Source organism: Gobius niger (assembly GCF_951799975.1).
Source record: "Gobius niger genome assembly, chromosome: 1".
Taxonomy (NCBI): Eukaryota; Metazoa; Chordata; class Actinopteri; order Gobiiformes; family Gobiidae; genus Gobius; species Gobius niger.
Genome location: NC_136852.1, coordinates 40,130,355 through 40,149,988, shown reverse-complemented (window position 1 = coordinate 40,149,988; position 19,634 = coordinate 40,130,355). Strand labels below are relative to the sequence as shown.

The window sequence follows — 19,634 nt, the reverse complement described above, 5'->3', positions numbered from 1 at the left end:
TACATAGCCATGTGCTGTTTGTTTACATAGCCATGTGCTGTTTGTTTACGTAGCCATGTGCTGTTTGTTTACGTAGCCATGTGCTGTTTGTTTACGTAGTCATGTGCTGTTTGTTTACATAGCCATGTGCTGTTTGTTTACGTAGCCATGTGCTGTTTGTTTACGTAGCCATGTGCTGGTTGTTTACGTAGCCATGTGCTGTTTGTTTACGTAGCCATGTGCTGTTTGTTTACGTAGCCATGTGCTGGTTGTTTACGTAGCCATGTGCTGGTTGTTTATGTAGCCATGTGCTGGTTGTTTATGTAGCCATGTGCTGGTTGTTTACGTAGCCATGTGCCTCTGGGGCTTTACTTTTGTATTATCTTCAAGAGCAATGATTACAATTTCACACAAATGCTATGGTCGATCAGTTGTCCATCTTAATCCTGAGCAGTGACCGCGACAGCCTGTCTGTATCGGTCTGCACTGGAACACTTTCTCGTGTGTTTGGTCGTACCTCTCGTGGCAGGTCGCGGAGCCAGTCTGGGACATCGGGGGGAGCCACAGGAGCCGCAGTGCTGCTGGTGCCCACCAGGCGGCGCAGAGAGTGCAGTGGCCCGTGCATTGGACACTCGCCGTTTCTGTTGTCTGCACACATGTCACAGCCTACAGACGGGAAAGAGAGGGGAAATAAGATGATGACAGAGAATAGAGGGACCACACGCCGCTCCCTGCAAAGTCAGATCTGAGATGAACGTGAGGCGGGCGGAGAGAGACGCAACCATCCAACTGTGGAACTCATCTCCTAAGCTGAAACAGGATGTGGGGCCTTTAAAAATGAAACTGCGGTTTAAAATGAGACTAAGGGTCCGATCCTGCGCTTCTAAAAACAGACTATAGCGTAACATGTGCTTTTGTTTTGGTCGCGTTAACGCAATTACGAGCGAGTGCTGACCCGCGCCACAGCGGGACCGGCTGCAGGCTACAAATCTTTCTCTCGGGACATGAACATTTTTTTGAGATTTAAAAAGGTTATGTTCTCATCCAGACCATTCTTTGATTACCCACTGCAGAAACAGTGTTTTCAACGTCAAGCTGATCCATAACAAACATGTCTTGTATACCAGCATGATTCAAAGTGTTAAATGACTATGGCTTTGTGATAAAATAAAGACTTTAATCTTTGTCAATTCATTCTCCTTTGTGTTTTTAACTTTGGATGAACTCTGGCAACACTCCTCATTTAAAAAACTTTGTGTAATGCATTACAAAAAAAGGCACTATACCCAAGTCCACTCTGATGCTCGATTCTGCATTTCAGGGTTTTGCTTCTACTCCTAAATCGGTGAAGGCATCAAAAATGTCACTGTGATTATTAGATTTAACCCCTCTGACAGAAACTGGACGTTGAATTTCTGCTAATGTAACGTTCTACAAACATTTAGAGATGGCTGCTTCAGACTCAGGCACGCCGTCTTCACGAACACATTCCTCCTCCCTCTCCGTGGTAGATATTAATGAATCAAGGAGTTTCATTAGCGTCGTCCGTCAGACTGAAACAACAGAAAGACTTTGTGGGAAGTGGGTCTGACTTCCTGTTTGGTCTGCGCGGCCAAGATCGACGTTGATAACAGTGAACACTCTCTCACACTTCGAGCTGCACAAGTAGAGTGGAAAGCGTTGAGTTTTACTTCAGACAAAAATGAACCTGAAGCACCATGTCATACAAATGAATAAAGAAGGAACTGAAGGAAATGAGTGGAGGGGAGTGAAAACCCCACAGGAGGGTCACCGTTTGCCCTGTAATTCTAAGCACAAACTGTTGCCGAGTCCTTGGTCAAGACCAGAGTTTCCATTTGAACGCTATATGTGGCTTTTGGCTGATTTCAAATGCATGTGATCGGTAAAATGAATTACCAGCGATCAAGAATAAAGGTGCCAAAAAAAGGAAGGAACAAACAGACAGTGGCTACGAAAATCAGATAACTGGGGAAATCAGATAACCCAATAATCAAGGTCAACTGAACTCTCTCCCCTCCCTTCAGTCAGACCCACCTGCAGAACCAGCAGGTGAATGACTGACCTCCATAATTGAACTTGGAGTCAAACTGCTCCATGTGGCGTTAGTGTCTTGTGCTTGGTGCCGAGTAGAGGTAGTGATGTTCTGCATGTGTGCAGTGCCTTAACCACTGGACTGTCAGCAGCACACGTACTCTACAAGCTAATCCATCCATCCATCCATCCATCCATCCATCCATTTTCTTCCTCTTTATCCAGGGCCAGGTCGCAGAGGCAGCAGTCTCAGCAGAGATGTCCAGACTTCCCGATCCACGCACACCTCCTCCAGCTGTTCTGGGGGAACCCGAGGCGACACCAGGCCAGCTCAGAGACATAGTCCCACCAGCGTGTCCTGGGTCTTCCACAAGACCATGTCCCAATAGGACATGCCTGGAACACGTCCTTCTACTGCAATCTGCATTAGAGGGATTTATTCATGATATTAAACTATCCAACGAAGGGGACAGTACAACTATTGAAACTAAAGCATACAGGTTTCAAACTAAATCATAGAAACTTCATCTTCATCAGGTATTTTCCTTAACCACTTAACTGCCACCTTAGGGTAAGGGTTAGCAATCATTGTTAGCAATTATCTACATCCAAATCTCAAAGCGTATTGACTGGAGAGCTTACTGCCTATATGCCAGTGTGATACCTAATTTAGAAGCCAAGACCTTCTAGTTTCTAAAAATATGTGAGATCTGTGAGTGAAACACAATTTACGTTACATTTGTCGTTCTTAACCTTAATTATATCCTGATTAGGGTTAACTAACCGGCAGGTAACAGGTTAAATGCAACAGCACAGCTTTGTGGACCAGCCGTGCTCTTGCACTGCCGGGTCAACGCTGTCTTATTTTTGTGGTATTGCTCAAAATATGAGCATTGCTTCGGTTCGCTAAAGTTAGCTAACGGTAGCTAACGGTAGCTAAACAAACAGGTGCCACAATGATAATAAGCTGCAGCCAGTTATCATTATAACAGTGACCAAAAGCACAGTATTTTGATCATAAAGGGACAGCTACGTAACACCATTGTGAGACTGTAGACTGAGGCCTGTAAAGGTTCACCTGCACAGTTAATTCTGATTCTTCTTCTTTGTCTGGTACTTGGGTTTTTGGTGGTTATCTGCTCACTGCTGATACGCACCATTGTTTTGCAGCTGAGGTCTGTGGCTTGACGGAATAACGGTTGCTACGATGTCTGATTGGACAATTACCGTTTTGGGGCGGGGATTTGCAGGTCAAGGTCAATTTTAAGTTTTGTTTAACTCACACAGATCTTACATGCAGTTTTAGAAACTAGAAGGTCTTGGCTTTTAAATGAGGCAACACATTGGCATATGGGCAGTAAGCTCTCATGTCACGCTTTGAGATTTGGATAACTCTAACCCTAAGATGGCAGGTAACAGGTTATGATGTTTTTTCTCGCGGTATCTTACTGGTGCTCAGTACTGGCAGCTACACTGAACCATATCTATCAATATTGGAACTAAAAACCTGACTCCAAAGTCCATGTTGAAGACACACCTGACTGTACTCACTGATTCAGCCTCAGCTTTTCAGTGTTTAGTCTTCAGATTCCGGTTCCTTCCGTCTCTGTGTCTGAGGGAGATCTCAGCTCCGATTACCAACACATTATGTTCCTATGGGCAATAAACATCCATTCAGTCCGAATCAGAGAGGTGTCTGCGGTGAACAAAGGAGTAAACCAGACAGACAAGCGACTCACATAACCTCGGCAAAGAAACACCAAGTGACAAAATAAACAGCTCATAGAACATATTTCTTCAAAAGAAATTAATCCATCCATCCATCCATCCATTTTCTTCCGCTTCATCCGGGGCCGGGTCGCGGGGGCAGCAGTCTCAGCAGAGATGCCCAAACTTCCCGATCCACTCACACTTCCTCCAGCTGTTCTGGGGGGACCCCGAGGCGACACCAGGCCAGCTCGGAGACATAGTCCCACCACCGTGTCCTGGGTCTTCCACGAGGCCCTGTCCCACTAGGACATGCCTGGAACACCTCCCGCGGGAGGCGACCAGGAGGCATCCGAAACAGATGCCCGAGCCACCTCAGCTGGCTCCTTTCGACGTGAAGGAGCAGCGACTCTACTCCGAGCTCCTCCCGGGTAACTGAGCTCCTCACCCGATCTCGGAGGGTGCGCCCAGCCACCCTGCGAAGGAAACTCATTTCGGCCGCTTGTATTCGCGATCTTGTCCTTTCGGTCATTACCCAAATCTCATGACCATAGGTGAGGGTGGGAACGTAGATCGATCGGTAAATTGAGAGCTTTGCCCTCCGACTCAGCTCCCTCTTCACCACGACAGACCGATACAGCGACCGCATCACTGCTGACGCCGCACCGATCCGTCTGTCCATCTCACGCTCCATCCGTCCCTCACTCGTGAACAAGACCCCGAGATACTTGAACTCCTCCACTTGAGGTAAGGACTCCCCACCGACCTGTAGAGGGGAAACCACCTTTTTCCGGTGGAGAACCATGGCCTCGGATTTGGAGGTGCTGATCCTTATCCCGGCCGCTACACACTCGGCTGCAAACCGCCCCAGTGCGTGCTGAAGGTCCTGGTTTGTTGAAGCCAACAGAACAACATCATCTGCAAACAGCAGAGATGAGACTCTGAGGCTCCCAAACCGGACACCCTCCGGCCCCTGGCTGCGCCGAGAAATTCTGTCCATAAGTAATGAACAGAACCGGTGACAAAGGGCAGCCCTGGCGGAGACCAACACGCACCGGGAACAGGTCTGACTTACTGCCGGCAATGCGAACCAAGCTCCTGCTGCGGTCATACAGGGAACGGACAGCCCTTAGCAGAGGGCCCCGGACCCCATACTCCCGGAGCACCCCCCACAGGGCACCACGAGGGACGCGGTCGAACGCTTTCTCCAAGTCCACAAAACACATGTGGACTGGTTGGGCGAACTCCCACGAACCCTCGAGCACCCGACGGAGGGTATAGAGCTGGTCCAGTGTGCCACGACCAGGACGAAAACCGCATTGTTCCTCCTGAATCCGAGGTTCAACTATCGGCCAGATCCTCCTCTCCAGCACCCTGGAGTAGACCTTACCGGGGAGGCTAAGGAGGGTGATTCCTCTGTAATTGGAACACACCCTCCGATCCCCCTTCTTAAAGAGAGGGACCACCACCCCGGTCTGCCAATCCAGGGGCACTGTCCCCGACCGCCACGCGATGTTGCAGAGACGTGTCAGCCAAGACAGTCCTACAACATCCAGAGACTTAAGGTACTCAGGGCGAATCTCATCCACCCCCGGAGCCTTGCCACCGAGGAGCTTTCTCACCACCTCGGTGACTTCAGCCCCGGTGATGGGCGAGCCCACCTCCAAGTCCCCAGCCTCTGCTTCCTCATCGGAAGACGTGACGGCGGGATTGAGGAGGTCCTCGAAGTACTCCTTCCACCGTCCGACGACATCCCCAGTTGAGGTCAGCAGCCCCCCACCCGCACTGTAAACAGTGTTGGTGAAGCACTGCTTCCCCCTCCTGAGGCGCCGGATGGTTTGCCAGAATTTCTTCGAGGCCGACCGATAGTCTTCCTCCATGGCCTCCCCGAACTCCTCCCAGACACGAGTTTTTGCCTCTGCGACCGCACGAGCTGCAGCACGCTTGGCCTGCCGGTACCTCTCAGCTGCCTCAGGAGTCCCACAAGCCAACAAGGCCAGGTAGGACTCCTTCTTCAGCTTGACGGCATCCCTTACTTCCGGGCGCCACCACCGGGTTCGGGGATTGCCGCCGCGACAGGCACCAGAGACCTTACGGCCACAACTACGAGCAGCCGCATCAACAATGGAGGAGGAGAACAGAGTCCACTCGGACTCCATGTCCCCCGCCTCCCCCGGAATCTGGGTGAAGCTCTTCCGGAGGTGGGAGTTGAAGACCCCACTGACAGAGGGATCCGCCAGTCGTTCCCAGCAGACCCTCACAACACGCTTGGGCCTGCCAGGTCTGACCGGCTTCCTCCCCTGCCAGCGGATCCAGCTCACCACCAGGTGGTGATCGGTTGACAGCTCCGCCCCTCTCTTCACCCGAGTGTCCGAGACACGCGGCCGGAGGTCAGATGACACAACTACAAAGTCGATCATCGACCTCCTGCCTAGGGTGTCCTGGTGCCACGTGCACTTATGGACACCCTTGTGCTCGAACATGGTGTTCGTTATGGACAAACCGTGACTAGCACAGAAGTCCAATAACAGAACACCACTCGGGTTCAGATCGGGGAGGCCGTTCCTCCCAATCACTCCCTCCCAGGTCTCACTGTCGTTACCCACGTGGGCGTTGAAGTCCCCCAGTAGAACAATGGAGTCCCCAGTCGGAGCACTATCTAGTACCCCTCCCAGGGACTCCAAGAAGGCCGGGTACTCTGCACCGATGTTGGGCCCGTAGGCCGAGACAACGGTGAGAGACCTGTCCCCGACCCGAAGGCGTAGGGACGCGACCCTCTCGTCCACCGGGGTGAACTCCAACACGTGACGGCTGAGCTGGGGGGATATGAGCAAACCCACCCCAGCCCGCCGCCTCTTCCCGCGGGCAACTCCAGAAAAATGGAGAGTCCAGCCTCTCTCCAGGAGTTGGGATCCGGAACCCAAGCTGTGCGTGGAGGTGAGCCCGACTATATCTAGTCGGTATCTCTCAACCTCCCGCACAAGCTCAGGCTCCTTCCCCCCCAGCGAGGTGACGTTCCATGTCCCGAACGCCAGAAGCTGTGCATGTGGACCAGGTCGTGGCCGGGTGCCTCAAAAGAAATTAAGACCCTTAAAAGTGTTAAAAAGTCTTAAGGCCTATTCATACTCCACAAGACGCGAGGCAGCTCATGCTGACACTTCGGCCCAGCAGCAGGGCTGCGAGAAATCTAGCTTTGATTGGCTTGGATTTTTAGTGGGCGGGGTTATTTTGGCGGAAGCGGGAAGCGAGAATCTGATGTTTAATTTATTTTATTTATTTATGGTTTATTTGGTAGGGACAGTGCAAGTTAATGAACAAGCCACACCGGATTGTAGCCTTAGGCTAAATTCCATCCGTCGTCCCCCATGCGCACTCTCAAACACACTCTCATACATCCTGGCCTATTGTACATGTTTTTAGTGGTAGGGGAAACCGGAGCACCCGGAGGAAACCTACGCAGACACGGGGAATCGAACCCAGACCTTCTAGCTGTGAAGCACAAGCACTAACCGCTGTGCTACCGTTCCTAACACTGGTGCAGAAAACGGGAGACAACATGGACAGTTTTGTGGCACCACTCGCAGCAGTAAAATACTTTGCTGAAGGATTACAAGGACAGACAAACGGCAAAAAAGTCCTGGGGAGAAACATACGGATGTGTTGGGCAAGGACGAAGAGGAAAACAGAAGTCAGGCTCGTGGACAGAGGGACACCAGACTTGTACACCTTAGACCTTCATCAAACACCGGGAAACGTCAACCATCATGTTCAGTGAAGGTTCTTGGATGGACAAAACCTGTACTGAGAGCTACACATATGTCAAACAACATGATTTTAGCGAGTGACACAGAGGTAAGCTGCTTTTAACGTTAACGTTTTCATTTTTGCTGTGCACCTTACCCTGGTGCGAAACTACTTCTAAACATGGGGAAAATCTACGTTTGCAGACCCCTGTTAGAAGCAAAAGAATTAAAACCTTGGTAGAAGCAGGTCTGAAACATCTGCACTAGGACACTATGACAAGGGCAAATTCTACCATAGATTCACCCTAGTTTTAAACTTGGAGGTCGGTCGAATGCTATGTCACAAGAAATCCACATTAGTTCAACAACAATCAGCTATTGCTAACCTGCCGCTAACACCTGCTTATGAAAAAGTTCTCATTTAAAATTCAAAGCTAAATCAAAAGCTTCTTGCATGTTTATGAAAATGAAATCAAATAAAACAAAATGCCAACTGGTGAAACTACTGTAATATCAATAGGTCTACAATGTATGGCTCTAATATATAAAATATTATGAACATGTGCCTTATATAATATAGTGAGATGAAAAAGTATGTGAATTCTTGCAGATACCCTGTGTCTGATGATATTTTATCATTTCATTTGTTCAAAGCGTATCACTCATGACCCCAGTGTTAATTTCGTCGACTAAAATATATTGTCACAATTAAGTCAGCTAAAGCTAAAGCTAAATGACATGGGACATGGGTTTACACTGCACGATTTTGGCCGACGTACGATCACTGGTCATGAGAAAAATCTTAGGTCGTGGCTGAAAATCGCAGGTCTTGGGTCGTACAGTGAGACAGGGACAAGATTTATAATAGAATCGTCGTACGACCAAAGACCAGCTACGACCGACACCAGGCAGAGGCTGACATTTTGGAACACTAGTCTTAGAGTGAGCAATCCTGTCGCTACAAAGAGGATCTCTGTCAGCGTCCCGTCAACACATCAGCCACACGCCTCCAGAGTCACAGCAACAGAGGCCGGCCAAGAGCGGGTCCGACTGCTCAATTTAACAGGACTTTCCCTGCACTTTTCCACAAAAATAAACCCTGATAGCATGCAGCACTTGTCTCAGCTAAACACTCGCCTTCTGAAGCCTGAAACTGCTATGACAGAACTTTGATCGTGGCTACGATTGTCTCTTTGAACAATCGCACAGTGGAGACGAGAGCAGCTCACCATTTTACCATCCCCACGTCGTGCAATGTGACATCTACTTATCGACTTCGACCTTCTCAAACCCATCACCAAATCAAGGCACCGAACCTTAGGGGACCGAGCCTTCGCCATCATCGCCCCCACCCTCTGGAACTCACTCTCATCCACATCAGAAACTCGGACTTAGGCTATATCCACACGAAGACAAAACGCTGATATTCTCAGAAACTTTCTTTGTAAGCATGAAGCAGCTCAGTAAATGTGTGCGTCCACATGGGTCGACTCAGGTCTGTGAAAACAGTGCAATCCATCTTCCAGGCCTGTGTGAGGCGCTGTGACACTAACACAGATGACAGAACAAGATGTAGAGGCGCATGCGCAGTAAACTTATGTGGAATGTAAACAGTGAAAATGAAACTGATTCAAGGATTTAGGATCTACAGAAGAGACGAGGAGGAGAGTTTATTCTTCAGACGTAAAAACCTGTCAGTGACTTTTACTGTCAGTCCAAAAACACAGACTGACTCGTGTTTTTCTACTTGTCACCTGTGGCTTGTGGACGGCAGTGGAGCAAAGAGGAGCGGAGTCAAACCATCATAGATCCATGAGTAGAACTCATTATACGGTCAGTAGATTATGGATCACAGACTCTGGAGCTGTGATGTCATCGCTTTAGCAAAAGTTGCGGAGACGTCGTAACAACGGCGCCGCGTAAACGGCGTTTTGAGATCTTTCCACTCTGGGACCTAGTTTGGAAAATGTTCGTTTACACCCCCCCAAAACGCCGGGCTCGTATGGACGATACACTGAAGTGATAAAATATCTTTGCGTTTGGTCCTCAGCTTGATTTCGTGTGGACACGGCCTTACTGACCACCTACAAAAAACTGCTCAAAACTCACTTGTTTCAGCTCGCCTACGACCTACAATAGCACTTTCATCTTTGTTTGTGTGTCTTTGAGTTCCTTGAAAGACATATGTATTGTTATTATTATCATCATTATTATTACTATTATTATTATTATGATCTAAAAATGTTATAAGACAAAAAAAATCGTGTAGTGTACACCTCAAAACACACGACTTCACCACTAAAAAGATGCCTCCTGGATGTGTGTTCTGAGCTGGGGCTGCTGCAGTCGTGAACATCAGGAACAACCAGGTTATTCCAATTGATTTCTTATTCCCTCATGGCACCTTGTGAAAGAGTGGTTCAGGGAGCGTGAGATGGATTTTCCCCACCAGAGTTCAGATCTGTATTGTAATTTTGTAATTGTCATTTTTGTTGTCATTTCAAACTGAAGTAGCTCACTCAGTAGCTGCCACCTTGACTGTTTTGAACACTTTTTTTTTTTTTACATCATGGAGTTTAATTCTTCTTCTTTTTTTAGGGACAGTAAATGTGTTTCTGCCCCGTCTCTGCATATAAGTCTAGAGTTACACGAGTGGGGTTTGTTTAGACGCTGGCTCTGGTCTCTCTTTGTTCTGACTGAAACAGAAAGTGCCTCGCGGACACAGGGCCTGGCTGGATTATGACAAACGGCTGCAGTGGATTCAAACACAGATAAAAGTCCGAGTATGAGCCGCTCAAACACGTGCAGCTTTCAAAGGGGAAAGAGTTTTTGCGAACACACATTTCAGCGAAGGCGACGCACTGCAGGAGAAATGGGAAAATAAACGAAATGTAGAGACATCAATTTGAGTGTGAGCCTGTAAAGTGTGGAGTCTGTAGGAGCGACTGAAGTGGAGATGTTGTTAAAGAGTGAAATGAAAACGGCCCTAAAGTTTTGTCACTTTGTCTGCACATGTGACCTGTGTGTGTTTGTATAGCGTCATAAAAAAACGTAAAATATTATCTTGGTCTTTTTTTTTACTCTGTCATTAAAACTAAGATGTTAAGCAGAACCACTATGTGAAAAAAATCGATGTTTTCAGCTGCAGTGTCTCGATTTAATAACATTACATCCTGAACTCCATTCAGTCATTTATAAAGTTTCAAATGAAAGGTGCCTCATACTGATTCTTTTTAATGGCTTTAGCCTGTGACCATTATTTGACCAGTCCGGCCCTATAATCTGTGTGTGAGTGTCCTTTGCTCGGTCGCTCTCTCTCCTGTTGTAAAGTTGTAAAGTGGTACAGCAGCAGCAGCTCTATTTCTAATCTCCTGTTTGGACAGAGATAGCCCCGGTCTGAGCAGCCTGAGCTTCTCCATTACATTTCTATGATTATGATTATCGCCGCTGTAATTAATAAAGCCCTCTGACAGATGAGCGCTTTATCGGCCGCGCTCTCCACTCCGCGCCGCCACGCAGATAAATCACCGCGCGGCGAATTGACCGCCCCCTGTGCACTCCAGACACGCACACGCTTAGGCCAGACGCACACGCACCAACCGGAGAGTCCAATTAATATGTGCTTGTCCTCCATCGCTCATGAGACGAGGCATCGACAGAGATAGTGCTGAGGAGACGCTTCATCACCGCAGACACTGGGAGGAGGGCTTTTCAGGCTAATTAAAAACTAATGCGCACATTTGTGCGGAAATATCTGAGCACAATAGTCCTCCAGCGAGAGACTCGAGAACCGCTTCAGCCCAGAGGCTCAAAAACAGGGTTTCAAATCGGATGTACCGATTCGATACTTGTACCAGAGACACTAAAAGGAAAGAAGAAGAATATCAGGTATCCATTTAAAATATCCAATACTGGACGATACTTGTTTTAGCTCTTCATGACTTTCGCCATCTAAATCTAAGTGAATATGGACATGGTCATTTTGAAGGGCAGAACCTGGAGAATTCAATTGCTGAGTTAGCCTGCTAATGCTAGCAGCAGCATGCTAATTCTAGCGGCAGCATGCTAATGCTAACGGTAACTAATCAGGTTAAGGGTCAGGTACTTTATTGTCCCCAGGGAAATCTGTCCTGTACATTTGACCGGAGAGACCCGTAAGGAGCAGTGGGCGATGGCAGCGCCGGGGAGCCATGTCCATGTCCATGTGGAGCCAGGCTGACGGTCAGAATCACCCAATGGCCGCTGGCTGCCCTGCTTTTTGACCACGAACGTGGGGGCTGCCATTGCTCCGCCATTGCTGTAGTACCTCCATATCGCCACTAGGTCCCCATTGAAAAGCATTGGACTTTAGACACCTTAAAAACAACTTTAACGCCTGGTTTCATTTTTTTCAACACTAGACTAGGCTAGATATTCCTCCTGAGATAACGCTGGGTTAATAACAATATATGAAACCAGGCTGGTTTTCGTAATATGAATTTTTGAAATCTCGTACTTAATGAGGGTCGGACTGTTAGCATTGGAGCAGCGCGAGCTACACGTCACGCAAGGGCCGAGTCTACAGTAAAGATCCCGCCCTTATGTCCTTTTTAGGAACATGCTTCGTCAGAGCTGGGGAGGCGGAGTCTGTAAATCCTCCATGAATTCCCCCACGGCCGTGGTCATTATGGTAAACGGGGAGGAGTGAGCAGAAGACGTCCATTATTTCTAGTCTATGGAATCACCTTGCTGGAGGAGGCGGTATTTAGCGGTAGGGGAAACACGGGAGAACGTGCAAACTCCATCCAGGTGGGAGTCGAACCTGGGACCTTCTGGTTCTGAAGCATGAGCGCTCACCGCTATTATCTAAAGGTCTGGAGACCTAAAGCCAGTTTTGGACGATTGCGTCAAATCAGCGTCTCTCTCGGAGCGCTCTGATTGGCCGAGTGCTACCGGCTGGATATTAGAAGGAGAGCTTTTCTACTATGTTTTTGAGTTATTAAACTCTCTACACTTGGCTTTATCCCTCGCTCTAATTTTGCCATACGAGCTGTGCAGTTTTATCAACGAGACGGAAAAATAGACAAACTTCTTGACTCTCTGAGAAAACTGTTCACCAGAGACGACCACCACACGGCGCTTGAACCGAGGCTTTTGTAACAGTTTACTACTGCTCTGAGCGGGTGAGACGGCGCAGCAACAGCGACAGTGCATCTACAGTGCATCAAGTAATAATAAATTGGCCACTGCTGGACCAACCAAATGTTGTACGTTGTATTTTTATGTATTTATTTATTGGTTTATTTGGTACTGACAGTGCATGTTAATGTTTCTGATTTCGACTGCATTATAAAAGAAGCGAACATGTCTACGGTGGACTTTATTATTGATATCGAACAGCACTATTCTCGTATTACAAAGTACAACATGGAGCTACCAGACGCAGTTTGATCTTTCAAGCTGTTGGACACTGCATGTTTGGATATGACGGATAGGCAGTTGGCTCTAAATGCATGCACAGACTTAACAAGTCCACTTTGAACAGAACATTTGGCGGAAAAACGAGCGCGGCAACACAAAGTCGCCAGGAGTCCATGTTTGTGACGAAGCAGCGACGACAAAAGGGCAAGTCCTCAAAAACTCCACAGCCCGGTACCAACCCGGTAGACAGATACAGACAACGATCAAAATGTGCAGAGTGATAAAGTACGCATCACGGGGGCCAAAGACTGTCCGCATAAAGGTGAGAGTTGGAGACAGAACGAGGTGTTTGAAGAAGTTGAGGATAAAGGACAAAAGTACGTCTCCACTTGTTGGCCGTGCACTCAGAAAATAGACTCAGAAATAGACAAGAGGCAGGAGGATTGGAGTAGAAGTTTCTGAGCTGCAAAAGGACTCATCAACTTGTGCCTCAGAGTCGCCGAGACTCCTAGTGGCAGTGTTATGTCAGAGACTATTGGAACTCCACTCAACGGACATAAAATCTTCTTTCTTACAAGGCATGGAGCAGTCCAGGGACATTTTCATCAAACTGCAGCCGGGGGCCAATGGCACAGGGACAAGAAAAAGGGAAGAAAATGTGTGTATGGTTTAGCTGATGCCTCATTGTATTGGTATAACAGAGTGAAAAGCATTATGATTCAAGCACACACACGCAACTGTTTTCAGAGAGCGTAATACCTTAGGTCAAAGTTCAATGATGGTCGTGAAGCTCACGATAACTTTTCCTCTGTCCTATGTCTGAGGGGATTGATAATACCATTTTTCTGTCAACCCTGCTTTCTGAACTTAATGTTGGTGGCACTGCTAACCCTGGACTAATAATCGGGGGCAGTGATCATTTCTCTCTGGTTGATGCACTTAAGTTCACGAAGTTTGTTGCTGAGAAAAGACTGCGTTTGGAAATCAGGTCAATAAAAGAACTGGTCCAAACTAAGAGGGTTTACCAAGTGTTATGGTCTTGAACAAAAGATCAACTTGCAGACCGTCTTACAAAAAAGGGAACTTCCTCATGTTATACTGTTAATGTCAAGCACCGTGACAGGTTAGCTGGTGTATCATTCCGTCTCTCCTCATCTCTCGTCTCTCTCCTCGTCTCTTTCCTTGTCCCTCTCCTAGTCTCTCTCCTCATCTCTCCTCGTCTCTCCCCCTCTTTCCTTGTCTCTTGTCATCTTTCTCCTCATCTCTCCTCGTCTCTCTCCCCCCTCTCCTCATCTCTCCCCCTCTCCTCGTCTCTCCCCTCTCCTCATCTTTCTCCCCGTCTCTCCCCTCTCACCTTGTCTCTCTCCTTGTCTCTCTCCCCTCTCCTAGTCTCTCCCCCCTCTCCTCATCTCTCCCCTCTCACCTTGTCTCTCTCCTCGTCTCTCCCCCTCTCTCCTCGTCTCTCCCCTCTCACCTTGTCTCTCTCCTCATCTCTCTCCTCTTCTCTTTCCCCTCTCTCGTCTCTCGCTGTCTTTCTCCTCGTGTCTCTTCTCGTCTCTCGTCTTTCTCATCTCTCCCCGTCTCCTCGTCTCTCTCCCCGTCTCTCCCTGTCTCCTCGTCTTTCCCCTCATCTCTCCCCGTCTCCTCGTCTCTCCCCCTCTCTCTTCGTCTCTCTCCTCTTCTCTTTCCCCTCTCTCCTCGTCTCTCGCTGTCTTTCTCCTCGTGTCTCTCCTCTTCTCTTTCCCCTCTCTCCTCGTCTCTCGCTGTCTTTCTCCTCATCTCTCCTCGTCTCTCTCATCTCTCCCCGTCTCCTCGTCTCTCTCCCCGTCTCTCCCTGTCTCCTCGTCTCTCCCCCTCTCTCCTCGTCGTCTTTCCCCTCATCTCTCCCCCTGTCTCCTCGTCTCTCTCCTCGTCTCTCCCCCTCTCTCTTCGTCTCTCTCCTCTTCTCTTTCCCCTCTCTCCTTGTCTCTCGCTGTCTTTCTCCTCATCTCTCCTCGTCTCTCCCCCCGTCTCTCTCTGTCTCCTCGTCTCTCCCCTCTCTCCTCATCTCTCCCCCCCTCTCCCGTCTCTCCCCTCAGAAACACTTGGGACGTGTGAACGGCCTGCTTCAGATCATACCATTATTTTGTGTCTAAAAATCGATGCTTCTCCCGCGCTGACGGCGAGCGCGCTGACAGCGGGCGCTTCCTGATTTAAATGACAAAGCGCTGAGTTGATTTGGACGCCCCCCAGAGAGAGGGGAGAGGAGACAGATAAAGGCAGGAGAGGGAGAGAGGGAAACATTAACCGAGTGGCTCAGGCCTGGAGTCTGTAGCTGCGGTGACCTCTGACCCCTGTCGATAGAACAGCTGCCACTCGGACTCTGCGGACCCGCACCGGTCGGTCCTCACGGCAGGTTTAACAGCACACGCACTAACTAACTGCAAGGAGTGGAACCTGCAGTGATATGTTACCTTTAATCATTCGAAAGAGGGGCCAGGACGAGGTGAGAGGTTTTGCCTGTAGCTCCCCCCGCAGGCACAAGTGGGAATGACAGAACACATCCAGAGTTTGATTTTTAGCTTTAAAAATGTTTGTTTTTTTCTATGACACAATAAAAGCAGGAAGTACAGAATGGAGCTTCAGCAGCAGACGAAGATGTAAAAAAAAAGACGTCATTGTATCCAGGAAGTATAAGAAGTCCATGTTCACAGGCGCTCGCTCCAAACCTCGCACCATCAGCCACGTAACAACCATCAGCTCTTCAACAAACTTATTCCCATGACAACGGGCATCGACCTGATAAAGCGTAGACACACACGTGATGTTCTGGTCACTCTTCTCTCTCACGGTTAAAAACAATGAGGTATTTCATGGTTCATGGCGAGGAAAGCTTTACTGCGCAGCAGGAAGGGAAAGTTCAGTTCAGTTTATTTAGCCATTTGCAGTATAAAGCCACATTGGAAAAAGTGTGCAATAAGCTCAAAGTGCACTGTCAACATATAAAAGGACATTACACGACATAAAAACAAACAAATGCCACATAAGAAACTTAAAGGAACAGGCCACCATTTTTCCATACTGAGATATGTTCTTACCTGAGCTTAGACAAGTTTATACGTACCTGTCTGGCAGTGCGTCTGTGCACTAGTATCTAATATCAGAATTCTTTAGGAGTGAAGATGTTACTGCCTGGAGTGCTCCTATTTCCTTATTATGCCGTACAAAATAGTTCCCCTTTTTACCCAGTTAGAAAATCGACATGCTTAATTTTGTGTAACTATACTTGGATCCTGTAACTACTCATGTAGACGTATTTTAATAGGGAAAACGTGGAAGAGTTTGGACGCTTCTAACCATAGGAATATGCTGGGAGAGGCTAAATGCTAACAACATCTTGTGTCTTTGTACGTGCCTAAGGGCACGCACAAAGACCAGACAGTTATGCATCACCTCGTCTAGGTTCGCCTCCGCCACTTGTGAGGGGGCGTCGCAAGAGGAGGAGACTGCACTGATGAGAACAACGCTGACATTCATTTCCTCGTTTATGAAAGAACGCTTAAGAAAGAACGCAGCCTTGCGTTCTTTCTTAAGCCTTAGGCTCTCACAGGTCAAACAAAAAACTTTTTTACCCAGTCGTGAGCTAAACAATGTTCACGTCTCGAGAGAGAGGGAGCTACAGGGTCCTGCTCTCCTGATCTGGTTGGAGGAAAATGTGTGTCTCCATCCACTTAAATGCACCAAGTCCGGACTGCCAAAATCACAAAGTGCGCTCCTACTAAGCGCTTAATGTCACACTATCGTCTGCATTTGAGACACAAGATCGGACCCATAAAGTTGGCTGTTTAGACCAGGCCAGACTACAGCGGTTAGATTCACACTGACCTAAAAGTGCTGCTTTAGGTCGACCAAACTCGAGCCTGTGTGAAAACACCCTTGGAGAATATGGACATGCTTTATGTCATTATGAAGCTTAGAATTACAATTCAATCGGTGAGTTTTAAGTTAGTGTAGTTTTAACCTCCGCAAACGTATTGTAATCCCCGCGCAAAATGCCGCAGCTCGTCTACTCATCTAAGCTGGGACAGAACATATGCTTGGATAATTAAATTAAATAGCCACTTCTGGAGGAGCCAAGTGTTTCTATTTTAGTTTATGAAATGCAGTTAAAGAGACTAGATGCAAGTTGGCCATTTTATTCTCACTACTGCCACCTCAGGTCATTCGTGTAACTGCACCCTCTATATTAAGCTCGTGCATGACGGCACTTCAGACCCGCAATAACACCTTTTTGAGTGACAGTGCAGGATTTTAGAGGCAGTCACATCAGGACATGGCTGGAACAAGTAAATACTTTTAACATTTTTTAACTCCGTACACCTGTCTTACATATTGTGAGTTGTTTATCTTAGTGCTTTAGGTTTAAAGCCTGTCCCGAGGATATTAGTGTAGAAAAGTCCAGTTATCCTTGTGTAATGTTTTTACATTCGTTTATTCATCAGTAGAATTGTAACAAGTCGTTTGCAAGAAATTATTTTATTGATCTGAAACTGGAGAGATCGGATATCGGCAGAAACAAAGATAAACAGTATCGTATCGGAAGCAAAAAATCTGGATCTCTAATTATAGCATGGTTTAACCTCTTAACTCCCGCCTGAACCGAGAGGATCTTTTTCCTCACGTTAGATTTTTTTCCATCATTTTTTTGTTGGGTATTCAACTCATTTTTGTAACTTTTTTGTCATTTTTTCTCACATTTTTGTCTTTTTTTTCTTCAATTTTTTCGTAAATTTTTTATCACATTTTTGTCTTTTTTTGTCCAATTTTTGTCATTTTTTTTTTCAAATCTTAATCACATTTTAGTGTTTTTTTTGTCACATTTTTGTATTTTTTTGTTCATTTTTTGTCACATTTTTGTCATTTTTTCATCCATTTTTTGTCAATTTCTTGTGGCATTTTTGCCACTTTTTCATCCATTTTTCGTCACTTTTTTGTCAATGTTTTCTCACTTTTTTGTCACATTTCCATCATTGTTTTCGTCTCAGTTTTGTTGCTATTTTCACATCTTTTTTCCAGAAACTTTTGGACTGGGGTAAAGCCAAACTGGAGAAAATGTGCTCGGTTCAGGTGGGAGTTAAGGGGTTAAAGCTCTCTTGCATATGTAAAGTAAATGGACTTGATTACAGCGATATACTGCGATATCTACTTCTTTATAAAACAGCGATGTCCAGAGAAAGCCTTAAAGATGAAGAATGTAAATACGTACGGTTGTTGAGCTCCCCCGTGTGGTTGCTCAGAGGTATGATCTCCATGCGCTGCTGTCCGTACAGATAATAGTCCAGCTCCTCCGACGTTAGCTTAAACCTCAGCGAGCTGCTTTTAGCGCCTTCCTCCGCCAGCGCCGCTCCGTTGCTGCTGCTGCTGCTGACGCTCTTCACGCTGGACGACACCACGCTCACGCCGCCGGAGCCCTCTTTGGCGCCGCTCTGCGAGTGACTCTCCACCACCACCACGTCCTCCCTGCATCCTCCCCCTCCTGCGGGCTGCGGCGGCCGCTCGGGCAGGCACACGGGCGCCAGCGCCTGCCCGAAGAGCGCCATCTGCGGGGCGAGCTGGGACGTGGAGCTGGAGATGGCGTTGGCGTTGCCGTGGTGGAGGTGGAGGCGCGCCGAGCGGAGGGTTTCCACGTTGATGGACAGGCGGTCGGCGGGTAGCGAGGGCAGGGGCGGGGCTAAGGTGTTGTTGTTGTTGTTGTTGTTGGGAGGCGGCTTGAGCTGCGTCTGGGGGAAGAGCTGCTGCCAGTGCTGCAGGTACGAGGGGTCCACCTTCAGGAAGGCGGAGGCGCTGGGGTCGGCGGGCTTCAGCATCGCGGCCGTCTACGGAAACACAAAGGTCACACTTAATATGTTTTAGGACATTTTAAAGAGGGGGTATTATGCTTTTTTCAGTCACATAGCACCAGTCTATATCACACTACAATGATGGCCAAACCTTCTGTTGGTCTGTAAATGCAGTAAATTAGAATAACTGCCTTGTATAAAATGTCTCTCTCAAAATGGCTGTAGTGAATGTCTTGAAATAGGCCTCTGTCTCTTTAAGAACCTCTGAGCCTTTCCGACACGCCCCCTCCACACGCTGTCTGTGGCATCAGTGGGGAGGGGGTTCTGCTGAGGAGCAGTGGTTGGTTACTCGGCTGGTGACGAAAGCTCGGAGGCGTCTCCAGGAGGTGGGGGCGTTCCTAGGAGGACTCAGGCAAACCTATCCCTAAAATGGCCGCCGTCAGAGTTTTTACAGATTACTCAGAAATACGTGAATGTGCCAAGGCAACACTTCAGGCATGTTTTTAATGAGTCATAATAACATGATGTAAAGCTTGAAAAAGTTGATTTTGCATAATACCCCCCCTTTAATGCGCAGATACTGGATTATTTATTCCACAAATACACACGAGCTTTGTGCCTTTTATTACTTAAAGCAAAAAAAGCATTATTTTGAGCTTCAGTGTTAGCTCTTCGATCTGTACTTCCCCTTAACGCACCCTTTTCAAAACCCAAACCCCCAGTGTGTTCATCAGGCCAAGCTGAAACTGTAAATCATTCTATAAATGTGTTATTCATACAGCTGCCAGCAGGAGGAGCCCCAGGCAAAGTCTCCCCCAGCTCAGGTATTTCATTCTTACTATTTCGCTCTTATATACACATCATTTCAAATCATAAAACGTAAATCAAAGCTGAGGCTCCAAAATAATGGTCCAACTTTTTTCAAACGTCATGT

General features: G+C 47.6%; 1 protein-coding gene across 1 annotated transcript in view; it reads right to left on the bottom strand.

Moving 5' to 3' along the window:
• Positions 1 to 18,727, bottom strand: part of prdm6 (PR domain containing 6) — a gene marked incomplete at its 5' end in the record, with an annotated part of 189,340 nt that extends 170,613 nt beyond the window's left edge. Inside the window, 2 exons of the mRNA XM_079567809.1 lie at positions 497 to 645; positions 18,127 to 18,727. Of these exons, the coding sequence (XP_079423935.1) occupies positions 497 to 645; positions 18,127 to 18,727 (750 nt within the window). The remainder of the gene's footprint in view (positions 1 to 496; positions 646 to 18,126) is intronic.
• Positions 18,728 to 19,634: the final 907 nt, after the last annotated feature.